This window comes from Alosa alosa, chromosome 8, assembly GCF_017589495.1.
Source record: "Alosa alosa isolate M-15738 ecotype Scorff River chromosome 8, AALO_Geno_1.1, whole genome shotgun sequence".
Lineage (NCBI taxonomy): Eukaryota > Metazoa > Chordata > Actinopteri > Clupeiformes > Clupeidae > Alosa > Alosa alosa.
In genome coordinates this window covers 21660798-21686431 of record NC_063196.1, presented here as the reverse complement: position 1 = coordinate 21686431, position 25634 = coordinate 21660798, and the positions used below count along the sequence as shown (strand labels likewise).

At 41.6% G+C, this 25634-nt stretch overlaps 2 protein-coding genes across 3 annotated transcripts; one reads left to right on the top strand and one right to left on the bottom strand.

The window, feature by feature from the left end:
• The first annotated feature begins 5778 nt into the window (after positions 1–5778).
• Positions 5779–11718, top strand: LOC125298802 (YLP motif-containing protein 1-like). Its single transcript, XM_048249670.1, has 5 exons — positions 5779–5839; positions 8797–8945; positions 10622–10945; positions 11276–11421; positions 11617–11718. Exons 1-5 carry the CDS (start codon positions 5779–5781, stop codon positions 11666–11668), a joined length of 732 nt encoding a protein of 243 aa, XP_048105627.1. The 3' UTR covers positions 11669–11718.
• An 8576-nt stretch (positions 11719–20294) lies between these two features.
• On the bottom strand, positions 20295–23254 carry LOC125299383 (calcium-binding protein P-like). Of its 2 annotated transcripts, none has more exons than XM_048250635.1 (5): positions 22803–23254; positions 22526–22641; positions 21159–21740; positions 20826–21004; positions 20295–20786 (listed from the first exon to the last, which is right to left on the bottom strand). In XM_048250635.1, the coding sequence occupies exons 1-5, from the start codon at positions 23194–23196 to the stop codon at positions 20666–20668; spliced, it is 1392 nt and encodes a 463-aa protein (XP_048106592.1). In that variant the 5' UTR covers positions 23197–23254; the 3' UTR covers positions 20295–20665. The 2 variants fall into 2 exon arrangements, with proteins under 2 accessions (XP_048106592.1, XP_048106593.1); XM_048250636.1 differs by having other exon boundaries at positions 20295–20775; positions 20923–21004.
• Between the last annotated feature and the right edge of the window lie 2380 nt (positions 23255–25634).

Genomic DNA, 25634 nt, shown 5'->3' with positions numbered 1-25634 from the left:
CCTATTTCAAGTGACAAAATCTATGACTAAAGTTTAGCTGACGATATAACATCCTACTCCACTTCGTTCATGACACTCCTGTTAATATGCTAAACTATTATTCACATTTGCTCAAAGATTTCATAAATATAAGCCCTTTTCGCTCCCTACGTTGATGTATTCCAAGCGATCTGCTTCAGGGGCGGGGACGTAGCTAAACACCATGCCTGAGTACGTAATCGCTCTCAGGGACGCCCTCTGTTCGCTGGTTGGTCGGCTGCCCAACTGCCGAAATAAACGAGCGTGAATCAACCTATTCCAGACGGAGTACTGTAGGGAAAAGAAATCGACCGAAAGTACGTAGACAGGCCAAGGCCAGGCTATAATTAATGTATTACGGGGGAAGTAAGGGGAGAGGAAGTTCTGTGTACACAGATTGTGTATAGCCTAGCCTACTTTTAAAATGTGCTAGCCTACTTCAATGGAAAACTTCTCCTGGTCCCTAAAATGATGCCAGGATATTTCTAAAAGTTTGTGCTTTTGACTGTTCGTGCCCTGAAAGGCAAGTCTTTCGCATTCATTCAGTTACATCTGCCAAGAACGATATAGAGCTGACACATTGAGTAACGAGTAATGAGTAGCCTAATGAGTAAATGAGCTCTACCGTACCCTACCGTAAAACCTTATAACGGTGTGGACAAAGGTAATGACTGCTAATGTGTTGAATCTTTACCTAAATAAAGTAAGGGTTTAACAATCACAACGTATGTTTATCCGTGAAATTTGTTCACAATATGAAAGTGTAGACTGTATACCGTCGAATTATGCGAAAACATGAACATGAAACATGAATGACATTTTAACCTGTACGTTTGTTTATCGTGGATTTTCTCAAAATAGCACTGTGCGCAAAACGACTGGTTTCGCCTTGCAGGGTCACATACTATTATATATATTATCCTAACCTTATATTATATTACCTAAAATCTATTATCTATTACTTAAAAATGTATTATCCAATATTGTATACTATAAATTAAACAAAATAAAACCCAACCCAAAACAAAATGCGAAGCACTCAAGAAAATAATAAAGAAAAGAAAATAAATGAAAAGGGGAAATGATTCAGTCCAACTTGTGCAAAGTGCAATGTCCAGATCCTACCACAATCACAAGGGTAAGGGGATGATGATATGTTGCCTAACAGGCAGTCCAAAAGGAAGGGGCAAGTTGATGTAGATGGTGATGATGAATTCAAATCCAGGATGATGAGGGAAATCCAGAAGGTAAATCCAAGGGTTCCAGGGCAAGGCAACGGGGTTTGTTCGGGGTACAACAAAAACCAGTCTGTACAAAATTGTACAGATTTCTTATTAATTTATTAATCTCTATCATAACAATAACACATAAATACTAAATATAACTAATTTCTGAGTTTGAATGACAACAGTAGCATATTGCTGTAGGAGCAGTCTAATAAATGTCATTGCAGCCAGGCTGCATGACAGCCAGACAGCGTTGTTAAATCTGTCCACGTCTAGCTTGGTTGCTATGGCTTCCATGGACGCCATGTAGCCTGAGTCGGCGGCTAACGGCAACCAGAGCTTACAGTTCTTTTAACAAGTCAAGTCAGTTTTATTTGTATAGCGCATTTAACATGCACAGAGTGCAACCCAAAGCGCTCCACATATAAGACATTGTCATTGACACATAGACTAACAAAGACAATAGCGGACGGAGCGGTGTAGTCGCCAGCGTACCCGTGACATCAAGACATAGAACTAGCCTACATTTATGAGATAACAAACGCAAAAGATGCCGGACGGAGCAACGTAATCGCCAGCGTACCCGTGACACCAAGACATACAAGACAGACAACAAACAAATTAATAAATAAAATAAATAAAACATAAAAATAAAATTAATCCAATTTCCAACCGGCTGAAAATGTCCAAGGGCATCTTTATATTGGTTTCCAATGTTCGTGTTTAAGTATCCAAGTGTCCGTAGTTCCAAGTATCTATTATAAATTCCAAGTTGTCCGTATTTTAATTCTTCTCAATCTTTCTTTCCGTCTCTCATCAGACGTAGTGCTACTTCTTCATTTACCGGTTGACGGTTTTCTGTTGTTGTTTTATAACATTTGTCTCGTGTTGTTGTTTTTTAACATTTATCTCGTGCACCCATCTAGGGGCCACCAGGGAATTATTGCGCATCATAATGGGAAGTGGCAATTCATTGGGTTACACACAGTTTTGAAAACGAACGTTAAGGGTTGTTTTAAGGACATGTTTGTGCATGCCTGTAGGCAGCCACTCTGAAGTAGTCAAGGGCAATTCAAAACTAGTCAGAAAAGTCGAGACTGGACCAATCGTCAAAATTTCGGTGTCCACCACTCTAGTTCATCCCAAACAAACCAGAAAAGGGACTCAAAGTGCTAAATACTGGAATTTTCCTTTAAAATTAATCTCTGTTTGTGAATCACGCACACAGGTGGTGTTGGTGCGGGAGCAGAAACATGATACTTTTCGGTGCCAAAATTTTCCAGGTACCTTTGTGGTGATCTGATGAACTTTCAGTGTGCTTTTAACAGGAGGCAACTTCTCAGGGACCACTTCATCATACTTGGCCACATCACTGTCCGCAATCCAGAAGAATTTGATTGTAGACTCCTTGTCTTGCAACACTTTGTATAGATCTTCTGGGCACTGTATGTCTCCACCCATTCTTACAACGTTGTCAGCACACCTTTTGACCGCACCACCCACACCATCGGGTGCACCTTTGCCATGATTTTTTTCAGAAAAATTCCAGGTAACTTCCTGGAACCCAAGGAGAAAGGGAACTGTGCTGATCAAATAGAAATTCTTCTTATCTCTGTATTGGGTTAAATGCCCGTCACTCATGAAGTGTACCACAGACACCAATGGATTTCTCTTCTTCAAATCTTCCAAAACAGGTTGCAGATGGGCCCAGACTGCCTGCTCATCATGCCGCAGGCTATTTGAAATTGTGGCGTAGGACTGGGTCTCCTCTTTGGTATAAACCACACTTGTGTGAATGGTGGCTTGTTGTCTGCTTCCTCCAAAATGGAACGCTTGCACTTCAGTGCTGAGTTTGCAGCCATAATTTTCAGAAAAATCCATATGTTCTACTAGCCTGGCTAACGTCAGACCTCATCTCATTGAGATGGGGTCTGGGAACTAGACATTAATTTTCTCATATTTGAAACGTGGTTTACGAATGCCCAGAGCCGTTGATTGGGCACTACGAATGTCTATCAAATGCGTCTGTACATAGCTCATAACGGCTTTGGTGTGTCGTCATCGTCTTGCTCCCTCCGTTCTGTGATTGGTTCCTTCGTTGAGGTGAAAACGAAGTCCATAGAATCCAGGCTGCCTAGCAGCATGAATAAAATCGCGCGCATAAGGCAGCATGGGAAAACCCAGGCTAATGGTCTACAGCAGGGATGTCAAACATAAGGCCCGGGAGCCAGATCAGGCCCGCCAGCAGGTTTCATACGGCCCCCCAGATGTTTTGGGTAGGAAGGGAAAATTAGTTATAAGCAATATCTCTATGATATGATAAACTGATAAAACCTAGCACGACAAACCATCCTCATGAAGGAAGAAGCTGATAAAAACCAACATGGAAGTAGGACATTTCAAGAGAGAAAGAGCAGTATATGACAGCAGTACATTATTGTGTACTTGTTTGCTCATAAGTGATATCATGACTCTGATACCCATGCAGAAAAATGATAATGACCATGACAGTGACGGCCCCCACAAGGTCTCATTCCAACAAATCTGGCCCACTACCTAATATGAGTTTGACACCCCTGGTCTACAGCCTCATTTTCAAACAGTGTCTCCTTTAAAGTTCTGCACTGCGCTACTTGATGTAACCAGATGTACTGGTGTTTTGTGAGAGCATCAAGTTTTCTGTTCAGAAGTAGCAGGAGTTCAGTCCATGTAAGAGTGTGTGTTTTCTTTATGAAGTGTGTGAATGTGCGGTCCTCTTCTACAGTCTTTACTCTTTCCCACTGCTGCCACTGAATTTCTCTTCGATCTTCAGGCAGGGTAATTTCGATTTCATTATAACAGCAAAGACTATACATGCATACTTTAATACATGCATAATGCATTATGTAGGCTAAATAAGAGAAATCTATTGTGCATAGGCTAATAGTAAGCTAGTCACGTAAGTGCGCACTTGAAATTGACCTAGCCTACAGTATTTGTATGTGTGCTTCAAATAAACACATTTATCTGTTTTCAACGTTATGTACCAGAATTAGCTATAGAACCCCAAATCTGGTTTGCGTTGGAGAGAGAGAGCATGCACAAACTTTATGGTAGGCTACCAGCCAATTCAGTAGGCTAACTCAAGACTTCAAGATCATACAACGTTTTTAAGCAACAAACAAAATACTAACATTAATAACAGTGAAGTTGGTCGTTTTTTCATGGTTTATTTTTTCCAAAAGCATCCTCTCCCCATGTGTCGCATTTACGTAAGGAGCTTGGAACAAAGTTGGGTTTTCTTCGTTTTCATTTTCTCTAGGCATATATGCTCAGCAAATATCAGCGAGCTCAGCAGGTCATGAAGACTCAATGAACAGAAAACCGTGTTGGCTAACAATTTATTAAATACTCCTGTTATTGTCGTCAACGACATCGCTGTAGGCTACTGCCTTTTCAGCGCCTTCTGCTTATGATGATTCAGTCTTCTGAATTTGTTTGTTCCTGCCATGCAGTTGTAGGCTAACGTGTCTCTAACGTTCCCTTCAGGTGTTCTATCAAAATGTTGTATGCCCTCATGGACAGTAGCTCCGTGATGTCTGCATCTTTCCAGGTCGGAGATTTTCTGGACAGCACTTTGCCACTCCATCATAACAATGGCATTTAAGTCAGATCCGACCACATGGACGCACGAAAGAAACGTCACCAACACGCCCTGTCACTAGATGTGAATTTTAACCGCATGTTCTACTCCTCGTTCAGACACAGCACATTTACATAATGTCTGGAGGAAATACTAGGGGGGGAGTAGTAATCTCCAGCATTATTATATTGTTTGATACAATATTGTTTTATCAATGTGAATTTTTATTTTATATTGGTTTATGTATTATTACCATATGGTACTTGAATTTATTTTGCTTAAAGATTTAAGTTAATATTGTGTTCAATTTGGCCCTGGAAATAAAAGGGTATTGTTTTTTGACAAAGTGTGTTTGGTTTGGTTTTTTTAAGTACTAGTTTGAGAACCGTTGAAGCACCAGTATCGGATAAAACCCAACCGATATCCAACCCTAATAGAGAGTGTTTCAGAACATTCCACACAGGTGAAAGAACATTCAGACCATCAGAACCATGTCATACTCCTCACCAGTATAACCCAGGATAGGTATAGAGTTTTAAGGTGTATGTAATCTACACAGATGTTGGACATATTTTGGTGTCAGGCAGAAGTTGGATAATATTAGCCAATTAGAAGTCCAGTCTGCCTGCTGCAGACAGTAAATATGTAGCTGAAGGAAAAGTATTGCAGCAACCTAATGACAGTCAAGCTCCTCTCTCTTTCTGTATGTCTGTCTCTCTCTCTCTCTTTGACAAAGAGTGCTGTGGCAGAGCATTTGATGGTGAATCTGGATGCTGATGGTCAAAGTCCAGAGGCTACCAGCACATTGTCCTCTGAGTCCCTAGCAGCAGGTGACAGCGTGGTAGAGCAGGAGAGGAAAAAGACGAGAAGCATTAAAGAGAGGTGAGATTGCAACCACACAAAACAGTTAACATGATCTCTTTGAAGAATGTACTAGACTTCAGGTCGCTGATGAACTGGCACAAGAAGTTGGGTAAAATGTAAACTTATACCTGTTAGCTTAACAGAAAGTGTTTTTGAATACTTCAACGTTATTGATGTTGTAATAGAAATTGCGATAACTCAGTGAAACATTTTCTTTTATTTGTAGGTTTTTTCAGTTCATCAGAAACCTGAACTGCTGCAGTGCCAAAGAGGACTAGACATTGCTCAGCTACCCAGGGTGATGCATTCCCTTGACCACATGAGAATGGTGGAGCTTAAAGAGCACAACAAGAGAGAGGAAAAAGAGAACAGCTTGGAGTACAACATGGAAAAAGCAACAGTTACACTTGGACTCCATCATCAGGCAGCAGAGCAGACAGAGACAAAGTGGCCAGAGTCACTCAGCTCTAAAATACTGCCCTGGAGGAAACCAAATAAGCAGAAAATGGAAGACGCAAGAAAATTGTGAGTTGCTGAAAAAAAGTAGTGGCTATAGCAGGGACTTGTTGTCTGAACGTTAAAGGAATTATCCGGAGTAAAATGCACTTTAGATCAATTTACGGATGATTGGGAGTACATACGTTGAGTTGACATCAAAATCATGTCATTCGGATGTGTTTTGAGAAAGTTCCATTTTACCGTTTTTAGTCAAAACTCGTTGGCGTGGAAGTGAGAAGGGCATATTTTTTCGACGCTACAAAACGCTGTTTTTATACCTCTTCTACAGTTCCAAACAACATTACACTTACGTGGTAGTGAGTAGAGGGTCCCTAAAGCCAAACCGAAGTATCCCTTAGGTCTTTATGTGGTCGGATAGAGAGTCCAGAATGAATTTCATCAAGCCAGTACCTTTCCGGAAATGTTGCCATCTTTGCTGCCATCTTTAGGGGAAAGTCCATAGGAGTCGATTGCCGAAATTCACAATTTCGTCGCCGTTTAATAAAAAAAACATACAACTTCATTTCAATTTCAAAAGAAATACTGGACTATGTTTTTTTTTTTTTAAACGGCGACGAAATTGGGAATTTCCAGAGCGTGTTACTCCCATACTTGGCAATCGACTCCTATGGACTTTCCCCTAAAGGTGGCAGCAAAGATGGCAACATTTCCGGAAAGGTACTGGTATTCATTTAAGAAGAATAAAAATTGAATCCTGATTAAGGGCGCTTTCACACCTGGCTCTTTTTTAATCGGAACGTGGAGCGTTTCCCCTCAAGGTTCTATATATCTAGCTAGCCCATATTTTGAATTTCAAGCGAATGTCTTAGGCTAGCTTTACCGGTGTTACACGCGAAAACGGGAGAGAGTGGGAGAAGCCTAGACTTTGGACACGCGCGCACACACACACACACACACACACACACACACACACACACACACACACACACACACACACACACACACACATAAGGAGCTCTAAATAGCCCACATTAAATGTGGGGTTAGGTGGTGACTGCGGGATAGTAGGCCTATCTTCAGCTGTCAAATGTTACCAATCAGGGAAAATTTTAATCGCTTGAGGATTTGTTTGTAGACCAACATTTATCTCACGTGGGTTTGTTATATCATTTGTTCCGATATAAATGCTGCCATGTGAACACAAACGAATCCAGGGGACAATGAAGAAAAATTATATCGATTCAGCCCATGATTTGGAACAAAATAGGTATGAAAGCGCCCTTACTCTGACCGCTATACTGTACAATAGTGCCAACTTGAGTCCCTGCGAGTCCAATTGAGACTATCCTTTATGGATATGGACATTTTTGTCTGTTGTCACAGTTCATGAGCACATAATATGTTTTATATATTATATTTATTAGATATTTATATATTATATTTATTAATTATTTAATTATATTACAATATAATTATTATTTTGATTAACTAACAGCCTAATATTTATACAATGACGAGTTTGGAAAACAATGAATAACAAACATGTATGTGTGTAAAACCGCGATTGAACTGCTTATCTACTACGCAATAATGTGGCTGTCATACACGTCATAAACGACGCACTTAAAAATCCATGCATCTGTTCTGGATGGAGCGCAAAGCAACACAAACAGACCGATTGAGGAAAGATAGCATAGAGAGTTGTTCTGCCATATCCTATAGCGAATTCACATTTTGTCCAATCAAGAGGTTACGTCTTCACTATGGTGAGTTTAGGGGAATTTCGGAGATAGTAGGCCTACTTTTATTACTTTTTATTACTTTATACATCCTCCATATTTCGTATTATACTCTACTGTGTGTTTCCAAATAATAAGTTGGATTAATAACAAAGGCCTACCCATTTCACCTTAAACATTGTGAAAAAGTTAGAGAGGAAAAACGGCATAGGTAAATATAAATGTCTTGGTTTATTTTAGACCCATGTGAACAGTGATTCACCAGCAGCCAAAGGAAAAGCAACCTCTCAGGTGAAATCCAGTGCAGAGGACTTCGGTGGGGTAAGACTGTGAAAATGTATTACACATTAAAAAAAAAGAAAACCTATCTTAGATAAAGTTGGAATGTGAATCACAGTACTTATCAGTGATCACCTCACATTTTACTCGCAGGACCTGACTGAGTTCACTTCCAAATTCATTTCTGCCGAGGATCTGGAACGCATGCGTCGTTCTTCAGAACCTCACAGACTTTTCATCCTTAGCTCACCAAAGCTTAATTTGGACCTCAGGGCTGAGACTCTGAAGGTTGTGCGGGATGCTGCAACAGGCCAAGAACAGTCTTTGAAGGTGGCCATAGAAAGCATGAGGAGAGAGATGAAGCAAGTGACGAGGAGCAGACAGGGGGAAAGAGAGAGGAAGTTAGCAGTCCTGCTGGAGGGTAGAGAGACGCGGGTCATGGAAGTGGAGAAATGGAGAAACGAGGGGAAAAAACATCTCTCCCATCAAAAAAGAGGAAGAAGGAGAGTGTTTAATGCTCAAAGACGCTATTGCTCAGCTACCCAGGGTAATACATTCCCTGGACCGCATGAGAATGGTGGAGCTTGAGGAGTGGGTGAAGAGGACAGCTTGGAGTGGGCAACGTGGAGGGAGCAAGTTTTACACTTGGACACCATCACCAGGCAGCAGAGCACAGACGCAGTGGCCAGAGTCGCTCAGCTCTGGAATACAGCAGAAAATGGAGGACGCAAGAACATTGTGAGTTACTGAAAAAAAGATGCAGTTCTGTTTCGATCCATCTTGTCAAAATATTAGTGTCTATTTCCTAATGTAAAATTTCCTAAGATAGCACAGTACTCATAAGTTATGGACATGATAGTGGATGTGGAGGAAAGGAACACCCTAGCTCCTGTTATTTCATCTCAGATATTGTTGGTGCATTAGTCAAAGTCAAAGTCAAAGTCAGCTTTATTGTCAATTTCTTCACATGTTCCAGACATACAAAGAGATCGAAATTACGTTTCTCACTATCCCACGGTGAAGACAAGACATATTTTACCAATTTTAAGTCCACAGACAAACATAACATTCAAGTAAACAAAAAAAAGTAAGTAAATAGAAGTAAATAAGAGGGCACATATAATAATGAAAAAATAAGAGCAGCAAAATTTTGTTGAAATTGTGCATAGACAGTCAATAAAAAACTAGTGCAAAGTCAGGCCAATAAGAGGCTTGGGTAGTTCTGTTTGACCTGAGTAATAAATAAAAGTGGCATAGTGGTGCAAGTTATGTAAGAGCAGCAGAAGTGTTGTGTTTTCAGGACAACAACACCAAGTTGTAAAGTGTACAAGTGTGCAAGTGTTCAAGTGTGCAAGTGGAGTAGTGCAGGCGGCCATTGTGGGTCCAATGTCCAGGATGTTATGTAGCTGAGGGTGGAGGGGGAGAGGGAGGGAGAGAGTTCAGCATCCTTACAGCTTGGTGTATGAAGCTGTTGGTGAGTCTGGTAGTGTCGGGAGCGCAGGCTTCTGTACCTCTTCCCAGAGGGCAGTAGATCAAACAGATTGTGGCCGGGGTGACTTGCATCACTCACAATTTTGGTCGCCTTCTTGGTGAGGTGGGTGGTGTAAATGTCCTTCAGGGAGGGGAGTGAAGCACCAATGATCCTTCCAGCTGTGTTCACTATGCGCTGCAGGGCTTTCCTGTTGTATTCAGTGCAGCTTCCGCCCCACACAGCGATACAGCTGGAGAGGATGCTCTCAATGGTGCCTCGGTAGAATGTGGTCATGATGGCTGGTGGAGCACTTGCTGCGCCTGAGTTTCCGCAGGGAAGTACAGGCGGCTGAGCTCTCTTAAGCCAGTGATGCAGTGTTGGTGGTCCAGGAGAGGTCTTCACTGATGTGCACCCCAGGAATTTGGTGCTGCTCGCTCTCTCCACCACAGCACCGTCGATGGTCAGTGGCAGGTGTTGGGTGTGACCTCTCCGGGAAGTCAACAACAATCTCTTTGGTCTTGCTGGCGTTCAGCAGGAGGTTGTTGTCCCTGCACCACGTGGTCAGATGGTCGACCTCCAACCTGTATTGAGTCTCGTAAGCCCTTGGTGATGAGACCCACCAGAGTTGTGTCGTCAGCAAATTTCACTATGTGATTGTTGCTGTAGGTTGCAGTGCAGTCATGCGTCAGCAGGGTGAAGAGCAGCGGACTGAGCACGCAGCCTTGGGGGGCCCCTGTGCTCAGTGTGATGCTGCTTGAGGTATTGTTGCCAACACGTACTACTTGGGGCCTCTGACAGAGGAAGTCCAGTAGCCAGTTGCAGAGGTAGGTACTGAGTCCCAGTTTGTCGAGTTTGCAGATGAGTTTAGTATTAGTATCAGAAGTACAGCCTTTCACCCTTGTATTGTCAATTACAAGATGCTATTTATCTTTCAACAATACAGAGTGCTGCAACACTGGCTCTGCCATCCAAGCTCCCTCCTCTGCCATCACAACTCCCTCCTCTGCTGTCCAAGCTCCCTCATCTGCCATCACAACTCCCTCCTTTGCCGTCCAAGCTCCCTCATCTGCCATCACAACTCCCTCCTCTGCCATCAAAACTAGCTCCTCTGCCATCCAAGCTACCCCCATTGCCAGCCAAGCTCCCCCATTTGAATCCACCCCTTCTGAGAGCATTCTGCAACCCAGTTGCCCCTCTGCCTCCCATCCAGTGCAGGAGAAAACAAGAGGACCTAGACCTAGAGAGTGTTTCAGAACATTCCACACAGGTGAAAGAACATTCAGACCATCAGAACCATGTCACACTCCTCACCAGTATAACCCAGGATAGGTATAGAGTTTTAAGGTGTATGTAATCTACACAGATGTTGGACATATTTTGGTGTCAGGCAGAAGTTGGACAATATTAGCCAATTAGAATTGCTGCCTGCTGCTGCAGACAGTAAATATGTAGCTGAAGGAAAAGTATTGCAGCAACCTAATGACAGTCAAGCGTCTGTCTGTCTGTCTGTCTGTCTGTCTGTCTGTCTGTCTGTCTGTCTGTCTGTCTGTCTGTCTGTCTGTCTGTCTGTCTGTCTGTCTGTCTGTCTGTGACACAGAGTGCTGTGGCAGAGCACTTGATGGTGAATCTGGATGCTGATGGTCAAAGTCCAGAGGCTACCAGCACATTGTCCTCTGAGTCCCTAGCAGCAGGTGACAGCGTGGTAGAGCAGGAGAGGAAAAAGACGAGAAGCATTAAAGAGAGGTGAGATTGCAACCACACAAAACAGTTAACATGATCTCTGAAGAATGTACTAGACTTCAGGTCGCTGATGAGCTGACACAAGAAGTTGGGTAAAATGTAAACCTGTTAGCTTAACAAAAAGCCTTTTTGAATACTTCAAAGTTATTGATGTTGTAATAGAAATTGCAATAACTCAATAAATTCTTTTGTTTGTAGGTTTTTTCAGTTCATCAGGAAACTGAACTGCTGCAGTGCCAAAGAGGACTAGAAAGTCCCATCAACCCACTTTGATCATTTGTATTAGTTTAATTTTCCTAGCCACCATAAATAAATCATAATTGAATTCCATGGTCCCAACATTGAGTGCCTGCTTTATGTGTTTAATTAGATTATAGATAAACACAGCAGCATACTATTAACAACTGGTGTCAAGCTTATCTTTTTTATGCCCATCTCTACCACTAGATGATGTCAGTCTTCCCTGTAAAGCTTGAATGAAATCCTGAACCTGAAACAGGGCCTGGCCCCAGCCTAGTCCATAAGCGCACATTTTGCCACTGCCCTTGGCTTGAAACTCTACATTAGTTTTAACTGACTGTGCCTCAGGTAGCGCCCTGATGTCCGTTGTTGTGAGGTGTGAGGTAAAACTGAGACTACATTATTGAATGCGTGCTCAGAGACCACCTGCAATGCACCATCACAGGACAGAAACCCCATGTCAATAAAGCCCCAGCTTGGAACCTATTTGGGCAGTGCAAGTTCTCACTGGCCCAGGGCTTGTGCAGTCCAACACGTCTTTACTTTTATGAGAGATACCAACAGGGATAATGGCTGTTCGGTCACATGTATTACTATTACCGGTAATGACATTCAGTCTTCATAGTCCTTTGGCCCCACTCCTCGGCTGCTTGTCCACCTCTTGATGAGATCCAGACAGTGGGACCGGGAAACTACGCTGGCTCCCGAGCTCCCTTTGTAGCAGAGTTAATTATTACACTTTCCCTTCCATTACCAGTTGACTTTTGATATTCCTATTTTATTTTCTTGGTAAAATTCACAGGCATCTTTAATGTAATGAGTAATGAATGGGTTTCTAGAAAGCGTAGTTGGTTAACTTAAGTCGCAACCTTCGTAGTTCGCTCCGTCGTTGTTACATTTGGTGTTTCTAGGAAGGATAGCTTGAACTGTTAATCGCAAAAGTTTGGTGATTTGAACTACTGCCCCTGGGCAGTCGCACTTGTGTCGTTCCTTGGTAGTTCCAGTTGGAGTCCGGAGCACCTAACCAAGGTGGTTGTTTATCTCGTGACTCAATGATTGATCTATGCTGTAGCTTAATTTTCATTATGAGACTGACTCCCCTACTGGGCTCATTCTTGCTATTTATGTTCATTTGAGTGTTGACTTGATTTTTGATAGTCTAGTGTTATAATCTTCACAGACTTATTAAAACAGTACAGTGATTAATGGTGTAGTGGCTAAAGCAGGGGACTTGTTGTCTGAACGTTAAAGGTTCAATTATCTTATGAAGTGAAATTGTCCTCTTGCTTCTGACAATGTGTAGGTGAACTAGTGTGACACGTGGAAATACCAAATTAAGTAAACTGTTTTATACGCTTCTAATAGGTTGAGGTTTTTGCTGATGGCAATAACAATACCAGCATTAATCCCTTTTGGTTTAAATTAGAAAAATGTCGACATAGGCTGTGGCAGAGAATTTCTAGGGGGTGTGGTATTACACGTTGCCACTGTTTCCAATGATATGTATCGCTACATCAACAATGTTGTTGGAACTACGGTGTTCAAAAGCCGGAGGTAGGGAATTGCAACACAGGTACGATGCTTTCTGGAAACAGGTGTTACAACATCATTGTTTGATCGAGGAAGTTGCGTCGTACCACGGTGGTTGAGCAACGTCGTTGCTAACTTTTCTAGAAATGAGACCCTGATTGGTTGATTTGGTTTGTCTATCACCAACATAGGTAGTGATAGACAGATGGTTTATCCAATCAGCTAACCAGTATTTTCGCCCCTTCCCTAAAGTTCTCCAACGGAAAGTTTCCAGATGGATATGCCGAGCAAATGTGAAGCAATCCATCTGGCGGAGTCAGGTTAGTCTTAAGGGGCAGGGCCATGTCAACCCATCCCATAACCACTCGTTTGATGTATAGCCACCTAGTTAAAAATGAAAAAGCAAGGTACCTTTGGCTAACAGGTGCAGGCATAGAATTTGAAGCAAAGGATCATTTTGACACCCTCTGAATGCATGCCAAGTTTCATGGAATTCCAATCATGGGGGGCCACACAATACTTGAATATAGCCTATGTGTAAATTTAGTACCTACGTATGCACACACATACACACACACACAAACATACACACATAAATACAAACATACCACACGCATGCACAAACACACCCACACGCGAACACACACACAGATATATAAAACACAACATGACTTAGAAAAACTCATTCATGCATTTATCTCCAGCAGGGTTGATTACTGCAATGGACTGTTCACAGGCCTTCCTAAAAAGAGTATTAAACAAATTAATATAAAAAACAAAAAATTCTGATGTGACAGGAAAACCATAGCCTACCTGTTTTATAACATCACAACCATCAAAAAATATGGCGAGAAGCAAATATGAGGCCCAGAACAAGAAGCTGAGTCCTTTTTTTTTGGTCACAGAGTAGCCACACTCTCGATAGTCAGCTGGCGTAGTGAGAGAGGTGTGCCACCTGTTGAATAGAAAAAAAGAGAATGTCTGGTCTCAAGCTATTGATGCAAACACTGCAAGTGAAAGGGCTGCAAGGAATCGGCTGAATTAGGCCACTAATGTCGACAGCGAGTTATTGTGTACACTGTAAAACAAAAACAAGTTATCCAATACTTTTCTTACCGCTGTCTAACTGGAGTGAAGAACAGCCAGGGCCTTGTGCAGAGAACTTCATGAGGTCATTAGTACATAATAACTTGGGTCGCATACGATCCCAGGCCCTAAAGTCATGAGTGCCGCTTTGTCCACCCACCAGGCCTGGATCGTCGGCTTGAACGTTAACGGAGCCATCGTCTGTAGTGTTTTCTCCAACATATCGTCTCTCATATTCCAGATTTCGACCCAGTGAAATATTCCCTGTGCCGAAAGTAATTGTCCCAGTTTGAATATTCTCAGACCTTTCCTCATGATGTGTCTCGTCTTTTTGCACTATTTCAAGGCTTATACCACATGTTTGGCCAATGTAAAACCATAAGAGACACAAAAATAAAACACCCTGGTTTGGTTTAAGCCTCATATCTATAAAAGTGGTAGCCTACAACCAGGGAGCTGTACTAGCCTTGCACTCACAACTCTTTCAGTACCCTATATATAGGCCTACTCAATTAACACTAATTGAAATGAGACCAGCGACCAAGCCTCTGATCAGGCTGTAATTGACGATGCAGCTGAACACCTAAATAGTCTAGGCCTATAGGGCTCTGGGCCTACTCTTTAATTTCATTAACAGTTGAACAGATACAGCTGGCCTAATGGTTTTAGGAAGGCTACATCAATTACGCTGGACAAGTGGACAAGCTGTCTCAGTAAATTTTTTGTGAAGGAGTATAGGCTAAATTTTGATATGGTTTGATCAGGCTGTGTAACTATGAATGGGTATAGGCGCCTTATATGGCCTCTCAATGGTCAATCCGGGCTTACTTCATGCAGAGTTGTTTGTGTGTGAGTGCATGTATGTGTGCATGTTCTTGTGCATATGTGTGTGTACACGTACTTGTGTGCCAGTATGTGTGTCTGTGTGAATATCTGTTTCTGTGTTTAGGCATCTGTATGTGTGAGTGTGTGTGTGTGTGTGTGTGTGTAGATGTAACAAGTCTGCATACTAGAAGCTAAGAAGTCCTATTCATTTCAAAGAGTTTGAGTAGGAGGCTACTGGTCTTCAAATCTTACTGGATCTAACATGAAATACATGAAACTACCAACAGAGGGCTCTTTACATCCATTTGCAACTGACAACAGAATTTCTAAAAAGCAGGCTAAGTATTAGGGCTGTCAATGTTGTTGAAAACATGTAATTGAATTAATTATATACTCTGTGATTAATTCATCTAAATTAATCGCATATATATTTTTTGCTGTGAAAGTATTTTAAATATTTACATTCAAATGAATCATTGAATAATCAGCATTAGTGACACTAAAGTTCAAAAGCTCTTTTATTATTATTTTCACTGTTCAAATAATGGCCATAATAATCTATGACAGGGGTCTCAAACTCAAATGAGCTGGGGGCCACTTCGGCCAACGTCATCTGATTGGAGGGCCACGTCAGTCTTAAAGAATAATACAAAAAAGAACGGCTATTTCTGAAAATGCAATGTTTTTTTTTAAATACTACACAAAACTGCAAAGAGAAAGTGCAAATCTCTTTTTATCTCTTTTTAGACACCTGTGCTAACAACCTTAGCTTATAAATAAAATAATAAGATATTAATACAAATGATAAAAAAACAAAAAGCATAAAAACAGGTATGTGTGTGTTTCACTCCAAATAAAAATATTTTCTTCTCCTATCTTATTTAAACCTGCATGGCAAACTTTAGGCACCATGGTTAAGAAAACAACACCATTGGATTTTGACATCAAAATTTCAAAAGGCTTGAAAGTGGTCTTTGTAAGGCTTTGTAAGGCTTGAAAGTCCTACTGTGAATCTTTGAGTATAAAAAAAAGTTTATGAAGGGGGTAAATGTATCTAATTTGTCACTGGATGGCAAGCACCTCAAATTATGCACCTTTCAGTAAATACTGGATGCTGAACATATTTGAGCAGGTTTACAGGTTTTGTCATATTACCCATATATCAAATTAACAGGAAAACAGTAGGCCTAAGATGTAAACCAACAATAGTAAACTATTACTAGCCTATAACCACAAACCGTTATTATAGGCCTACAAAAAAAATAACCTGGTCAAATCGGTTCCTATCGTGGGTGACTTTGTTCTTCAGAGCCCTATTTTTACTACCCCTGCTGTCTGTACCACGTCCATCACGGACACTATAATCACGATTACCACTGCCACCTCCAGCTATGTTGGGCAGAGGGTCGAAATAAGCAATGGTAGGGCCTATGCTTAGTGGACACTGTCGTATACACGCAAACACTCGCCTCCATTCACAGACACACTGTGACTATCACTGTCAATAGACGATCGATCATAATCTCCAAAAGGCAGATATTCTCCTTCAAAATCAGAATCTAGGAGAATAACATAGCCTACCCAAGATTTAGCCTAGACCAACATTTGGTGTAGGTCTATTTCTGCTTCAATTTGTGCAAAACTATGGCCTGCATCGCTTCCGCGTCATTACAAACAAATGCACGTTTTCATGTTTCACGCATGTAATACAAGTAGGCCTATTTCCTGAAAACCTTGTGCAGCAAATTTGGGCTTGAATCGAAGCTCTGGATGTCTAGCAACTGGTGGAGAAGAGTACAAATGGGATTTGTCACCGTACTTGGATCTATCGTCTATTTTAATCAGTGTTGTTGTGTTGTATAAAATTATCACTATGGTTTGTAGACATCATGATGAGAGAACGAGTTTGAAACTGTAAAGCATGTATTCATATAACCTCAATCATAATCAAGTAATACACTGAAGTTATTCCTAGCTAACATACTTTTATAACATTTTAAATATCAAGTTTAACTATTACTAATAACATAACGAAGCCATCCTACCAGAATGTGCACTCTGTATCCCGATGTCTCTTTTTGCTGCCCTGTGTCTCATTTTGCTGCACTGTGTCTCATGCTGCCTTAGCCTAGGCCTTTTGAAGAAACCAAAGTCGGCCTTGAAGCTGCAAGATAACGCGTACACAGGGCGAGCTCTACTCATAACAACCAGTAGGAGAGTACAGGGGGGCGAACGATATTTAACCCATGCACAATGTATGACCTGTGATCACTCTATACTGTACACCCCTGAACTTTCCGTAAACTTAAGGTGAAAAGTTCGTGACGCTTGGCAGCTATATTGCTGACTTGCGAAGATAAGAGCGAACAACGATCCTTTCATAACGCCATCTGTGGGTTCGGGGTAGTGTTGTGTCAGCATTTTGGAGAGGTATAAGTAAGAGAGTTCTACCTTTGTTCGGGAGTGCGATCGTGCGATCCACTCAGGCTTTGCGCTATGTAGTCATTAAAGGAATTTTTGCACGGAACTCTGCCGGACTTTTGCGCCTTCTTTTTGGCTTCAACATTTATAATAGTGTATTTTTGTTACGTTGTAGGCAAGATGTTTGGACTTAATTTCTGGCCCGAGTCTGAATATCTGCCACGACAGTTGTTTGTCGCAATTAAAAATACCCTCAAGGGCCGAATTACATTATTATTTTGACATTAGGCTGCGGGCTGGAATTGGGCCGGGCACGGGCCGGATTTGGCCCGCGGGCCAGAGTTTGAGACCCCTGATCTATGATATGACCTAATATGTACCTATTATTCAAATTCATTCAATGCTTCGGGAAGAAGTTTTTTTCACATACAAGGCATTTCAGGCCACAGATATAACCTAGGGGACACAATAAAAATAAATTAACACTCCCCTCAATGTCAACACTATTTCTTTGCATTGATGTGTGACTTCAGAGTTGATGAACTCCGGTGATATGCAATTTCCTTGCTGCAGACTTTGCAGAGGACTTTATTTTAATCAATACTTTATTGTTATCAACACCATCAGGCCGTTTTTTAAAAGTAAATGTTCCAATCAGTGATCTAGGCAGCACATTCTTCTCTCTCCTTCGTTTTACAGTCTAATGGTTACTGACTAGAACGGCTCGGGGTCAATTTTTTTTCTCAAATTAATTAATCAAAATGAATCAGTTATTTTGACAGCCCTACTAAGTATACTAGTAAAAGAACAATGCCACTTTTTGCCATAAAGTAACGAGGGGCATGACACAAAGACACAGGCGCATCTGGTTGTATCTAATTTATCCTGTAGAAAACAAATAGCATTATTTTTGCTGTGTGCAAAGTCAACACTATTCATGTCTTCATGGTGTATTTCAGAGAACACTGGAAAACCTACAGTACATGTAATTACATATAATACACTAATTACATATGTGATGTTTTACAGTGTGGCTATATTTCACATTGCCTACTTAAGGCCCAAGGACATCCAGCAGCCTTATTGCATTCTGTGGGGAGTATGCTTAAACTCTCTATAGAGTATCCCTTAACCCCCAAACTGACTTCAGACACTCAAAAAGTCTCCTACTTCCAGGATTTATTAATTTAATTTTTTTAGTCATTTTGTGTGTCAACGATTTCCGGGACACCGAAAGACCGGACATCACAAAACTTGGTGGGCAGATAACCTCAAGGATGACACGGAATCATTGATTTTTGTTTAGACTGATAGACCACTGATAATCTTTCAGAATTATGTAGATGTTTCCTTCTTGCTTTTATTCCAACACACACTGACGAAGGCCATCAGGCCGAAACGTTTGTTTGTTGACCCCTGTTGCTAAATGGAATAAAAGCAAGAAAGATTTTTGGAGTGAGACCATTCTGTGAACAAATCGGGTCTCTGAACAAACGGGAGAGTGCGGTGTTTGCAAAGAAAATAATAATTTAGATGAAAACTGTATTTGCTTATCAACGTGTTGCCAAATTCCATTAATACCAGTTTTTTTAACCATTGTTTGCATTTTAGTCTTTTCCTAGCCTGGGAACACCCAGACCTTAGAATTGGGAGGGAGCCTGGAAAAAGATTCATTGACTTACAATATCCAGCAGGGGCGTAACTAGCAGAGAAATTAAACTTGGTACATTAAACTCTTAGCAAATCGTTTCAAACGTGTAGCATTAGCAATCTTGTAGACAAATGCAGTCGTTTACTCCATTCCAATGAAATACACAGCCATGCCGGATTAGTGACTATTTGCATGCCCGTGTTTGAGACATTGGAAATGGGCTTCAATGGCATCCTGGCCAGATTGACCTGCAGAGCAAATCCCAAATTTGCTGAAAGGTATTCCTAGACTAGTCTTTCCCAGCAAAACATGGCAATTTCCAGAACGCAAAAATCCTACCAAAGCCATTTGCCTGCATATAGGTGATGCTAGTCCTCATTTTCTGGCCTTGCATTAATCATAAATATAAAGTTTGATGAATTGACTAGTTTCCTAAATAATTGTCAAATAATTTATGTAAAGCAAGATTTGGTAAAATCAGAAATTGCTAACCTAACACTCAAAAGCCAAAAATATTTTGTTTACTTGCTTAGGCGTTGCAGATTAGTCATCAGTACAGAACCATCTTGGGTTTTTTTTACTCTGAAGAGAAATTAAGCTAAACAGAATTTGAAGGATGAGTACAAACTCCCAAAACCCTTACGGCCTCTACACGCAACATGCGTTGCAGTGCTGGAGACGCATCCCATTCACTTTACATGGGCTTACGTCATCCGTTGCCGAACTGAATTGTGGGTCCATTGCATCGCGTTTCCCCCGTCGCTCGCATTGAGAAGTTCAGCTGTTGCTGCACCGACAGACGGCACCGGCCAATCAACAGACAGCACCAACCAATCAGATTACGGTTATACTTCAAGTCATTTGCATAGCTACTGTCGGGAACACCCACTGGCATGCGTTGACGGAACGCAACTGTGTGTAGAAGCAGTTACCCCCACCTGTGGCACATTGAGTAGAAACCGACTTCCACTTGGATTGTGTTAAAAACTTGATCTCCATTATTGTGCTCATATCAGCAATATGGCAGTAGAATTTTAAACTTCCAGTTCTGGCTAAATCAAGACAAATCTTCAGCAAAACCACTCATGACAAGCAGCTTGAATAAATGATCTGACAACTTAAATTTCAAATACACTTTTTAATACACGCATTAAATGACAACCATTGGAATAAAGAGACTGAGGAGTTGGAAAATAAAACGTTTGGAGTAGGGCATCTACTGTTTTGGGGTGCAGTTGAAAATGGTACCGACGGTACCTGTAATAAGTGGTTAATTGATTTTTGTCGAAGTTGGCCAGCTGTAGAAGGTGCTTCTGTAGTTGGAGCAGTAGTAGTTTGAGGGATTCTTCACTGACCTTAAGGATGACCCCAGTGGCCTCTAGACCGACGGTGCATCCACCCATCCACCATCCACTGTGGAGGAAGCTCAGCAGCTGTGGTAGGTGCAACAGTAGTTTGAGGGGGAATCTTGACAGGCATTCCAGGGTAGTAGCTTCAAAAGAGGGGATGCATCCACTGTTGATTCTGTGGAGGAAGCTCAGCCGCTGTGGTAGGTGCAACAGTAGTTTGAGGGGGAATCTTGACAGGCATTCCAGGGTAGTAGCCTCCAAAGAGGGGATGCATCCACGGATTCTGTGGAGGAAGTTCCAAAGAGGGATGCATCCACGGATTCTGTGGAGGAAGCTTAGCCGCTGTGGTAGGTGCAACAGTAGTTTGAGGGGGAATCTTGACAGGCATTCCAGGGTAGTAGCCTCCAAAGAGGGGATGCATCCACGGATTCTGTGGAGGAAGCTTAGCCGCTGTGGTAGGTGCAACAGTAGTTTGAGGGGGAATCTTGACAGGCATTCCAGGGTAGTAGCCTCCAAAGAGGGGATGCATCCACGGATTCTGTGGAGGAAGTGGAGGAAGCTTAGCTGTGGTAGGTGTTAGGTGCAACAGTAGTTTGAGGGGAATCTTGACAGGCAATCTTGACAGGTTTGAGGGGAATCTTGACAGGCATTCCAGGGTAGTAGCCTCCAAAGAGGGGATGCATCCACGGATTCTGTGGAGGAAGCTTTGCCGCTGTGGTAGGTGCTTCTGTAGTTGGTGCAACAGTAGTTTGAGGGGGAATCTTGACAGGCATTCCAGGGTAGTAGCTTCCAAAGAGGGGATGCATCCACGGATTCTGTGGAGGAAGCTTTGCCGCTGTGGTAGGTGCTTCTGTAGTTGGTGCAACAGTAGTTTGAGGGGGAATATTCTCAGGCATTACAGGGTAGTAGCCTCCAAAGAGGGGATGCATCCACTGTTGATTCTGTGGAGGAAGCTCAGCCGCTGTGGTAGGTGCTTCTGTAGTTGGTGCAACAGTAGTTTGAGGGGGAATATTCTCAGGCATTACAGGGTAGTAGCCTCCAAAGAGGGGATGCATCCACTGTTGATTCTGTGGAGGAAGCTCAGCAGCTGTAGAAGGTGCCTTGGTAGTTGGAGCAGGAGTAGTGGATACAACTAGAGAGGCTTGGTCTGAGCTTGATGCAGGGCAGGAGAGGGTTACTGGATTGCCGTGCCACAACATCTGCAGCAAGTGGCTATTGCCCTGGAGGAAGATATAAAATAATGCAGTCATACAACTAGCTCAAAACTGAAACATGTCCCACATGAATTTAGGAACACTTCACATAGGAGTGGCCATACCGGTTGTATATGTAAGGCTCTTGAACCGCCTTACATATACAACCAGTATGGCCACTCCTATGCTCACATAACGGTTTGCAAGGGACCAAATGGTATTCAAATTGTATGTAATTGTTACCATGTTCACAATTAGCCTCCATTCCTCTGGGGAGTTGATGGGACGTCACCCAGGAAACCTTAACTGTAATTTCAAGCTACTGATTGAATGAAGCTACAATTCATGAAATGTACGCCAACAGAAAAGCCTGAAGAGGATAACAGACCCATACTTAAACAGGACACATCAAGAGACTGTTAAATGAGCTTGCTCCATGCAGACCATGCCAAAACCTCCTGCTATAGCAATAGAAACTTTATTCAACAATACCTTCTGTTAAAATAGATCATAAACAAGCAAACTACAGATTATTTTAACAGGCCTGCTTTCACAAATTTGTCACGTTCAAGTGGCTGAGACATTTCTTTATTTCATTTAAACTTTGCATTGCAACTTTGCATTCACTTGGTTTTGTTGTTGATTCACTATGAAATGTAATGTCAGAAGTAAGGCATTAATAAGGTGTGAATATGGGGTTTTGTTTTGTAGTGATTGATGGCATCAATCTATGGGCGAATGTTACTCCTACTCTGACGAAAATTAATATAAAAAACAAAAAATTCTGATGTGACAGGAAAACCATAGCCTACCTGTTTTATAACATCACAACCATCAAAAGTGGCGAGAAGCACGAGGCCCACCGCAGTCCTTTTCACAGAGTAGCCACACTCTCGACGTAGCTGGCGTAGTGAGAGAGGTGTGCCACCTGTTGAATAGAAAAAAAGAGAATGTCTGGTCTCAAGCTATTGATGCAAACACTGCAAGTGAAAGGGCTGCAAGGAATCGGCTGAATTAGGCCACTAATGTCGACAGCGAGTTATTGTGTACACTGTAAAACAAAAACAAGTTATCCAATACTTTTCTTACCGCTGTCTAACTGGAGTGAAGAACAGCCAGGGCCTTGTGCAGAGAACTTCATGAGGTCATTAGTACATAATAACTTTGGTCGCATACGATCCCAGGCCCTAAAGTCATGAGTGCCGCTTTGTCCACCCACCAGGCCTGGATCGTCGGCTTGAACGTTAACGGAGCCATCGTCTGTAGTGTTTTCTCCAACATATCGTCTCTCATATTCCAGATTTCGACCCAGTGAAATATTCCCTGTGCCAAAAGTAATTGTCCCAGTTTGAATATTCTCAGACCTTTCCTCATGATGTGGCTCGTCTTTTTGCACTATTTCAAGGCTTATACCACATGTTTGGCCAATGTAAAACCATAAGAGACACAAAAATAAAACACCCTGGTTTGGTTTAAGCCTCATATCTATAAAAGTGGTAGCCTACAACCAGGGAGCTGTACTAGCCTTGCACTCACAACTCTTTCAGTACCCTATATATAGGCCTACTCAATTAACACTAATTGAAATGAGACCAGCGACCAAGCCTCTGATCAGGCTGTAATTGACGATGCAGCTGAACACCTAAATAGTCTAGGCCTATAGGGCTCTGGGCCTACTCTTTAATTTCATTAACAGTTGAACAGATACAGCTGGCCTAATGGTTTTAGGAAGGCTACATCAATTACGCTGGACAAGTGGACAAGCTGTCTCAGTAAATTTTTTGTGAAGGAGTATAGGCTAAATTTTGATATGGTTTGATCAGGCTGTGTAACTATGAATGGGTATAGGCGCCTTATATGGCCTCTCAATGGTCAATCCGGGCTTACTTCATGCAGAGTTGTTTGTGTGTGAGTGCATGTATGTGTGCATGTTCTTGTGCATATGTGTGTGTACACGTACTTGTGTGCCAGTATGTGTGTCTGTGTGAATATCTGTTTCTGTGTTTAGGCATCTGTATGTGTGAGTGTGTGTGTGTGTGTGTAGATGTAACAAGTCTGCATACTAGAAGCTAAGAAGTCCTATTCATTTCAAAGAGTTTGAGTAGGAGGCTACTGGTCTTCAAATCTTACTGGATCTAACATGAAATACATGAAACTACCAACAGAGGGCTCTTTACATCCATTTGCAACTGACAACAGAATTTCTAAAAAGCAGGCTAAGTATTAGGGCTGTCAATGTTGTTGAAAACATGTAATTGAATTAATTATATACTCTGTGATTAATTCATCTAAATTAATCGCATATATATTTTTTGCTGTGAAAGTATTTTAAATATTTACATTCAAATGAATCATTGAATAATCAGCATTAGTGACACTAAAGTTCAAAAGCTCTTTTATTATTATTTTCACTGTTCAAATAATGGCCATAATAATCTATGACAGGGGTCTCAAACTCAAATGAGCTGGGGGCCACTTCGGCCAACGTCATCTGATTGGAGGGCCACGTCAGTCTTAAAGAATAATACAAAAAAGAACGGCTATTTCTGAAAATGCAATGTTTTTTTTAAATACTACACAAAACTGCAAAGAGAAAGTGCAAATCGTTTTATCTCTTTTTAGACACCTGTGCTAACAACCTTAGCTTATAAATAAAATAATAAGATATTAATACAAATGATAAAAAAACAAAAAGCATAAAAACAGGTATGTGTGTGTTTCACTCCAAATAAAAATATTTTCTTCTCCTATCTTATTTAAACCTGCATGGCAAACTTTAGGCACCATGGTTAAGAAAACAACACCATTGGATTTTGACATCAAAATTTCAAAAGGCTTGAAAGTGGTCTTTGTAAGGCTTTGTAAGGCTTGAAAGTCCTACTGTGAATCTTTGAGTATAAAAAAAAGTTTATGAAGGGGGTAAATGTATCTAATTTGTCACTGGATGGCAAGCACCTCAAATTATGCACCTTTCAGTAAATACTGGATGCTGAACATATTTGAGCAGGTTTACAGGTTTTGTCATATTACCCATATATCAAATTAACAGGAAAACAGTAGGCCTAAGATGTAAACCAACAATAGTAAACTATTACTAGCCTATAACCACAAACCGTTATTATAGGCCTACAAAAAAGTAACCTGGTCAAATCGGTTCCTATCGTGGGTGACTTTGTTCTTCAGAGCCCTATTTTTACTACCCCTGCTGTCTGTACCACGTCCATCACGGACACTATAATCACGATTACCACTGCCACCTCCAGCTATGTTGGGCAGAGGGTCGAAATAAGCAATGGTAGGGCCTATGCTTAGTGGACACTGTCGTATACACGCAAACACTCGCCTCCATTCACAGACACACTGTGACTATCACTGTCAATAGACGATCGATCATAATCTCCAAAAGGCAGATATTCTCCTTCAAAATCAGAATCTAGGAGAATAACATAGCCTACCCAAGATTTAGCCTAGACCAACATTTGGTGTAGGTCTATTTCTGCTTCAATTTGTGCAAAACTATGGCCTGCATCGCTTCAGCGTCATTACAAACAAATGCACGCTTTTCATGTTTCACGATGTAATACAAGTAGGCCTATTTCCTGAAAACCTTGTGCAGCAAATTTGGGCTTGCTGTGGTGTGATGCGGCTGTTCCGTGGTCCCTAGGCCTGGGGCTGGGTGCTAATTTCAATGTAGTTGAATGATCTGGCTGTGGCTGGTTTTGGGAAGGCCCATCCCAGCTGGACAGTGGACAAGCTGTCTCAGTGTTAAATTTTTTGTGTGAAGGGAGTGACTGGGGTGATTTTGGTCTGGTTTGATCAGGCTGTGTGTAACTATGAATCGGTGCAGAAGCCTTATATGTGGCCTCTCAATAGATCAATCAGACTACCACTTCTGACAGAAGAGTTGTTTGTGTGTGAGTG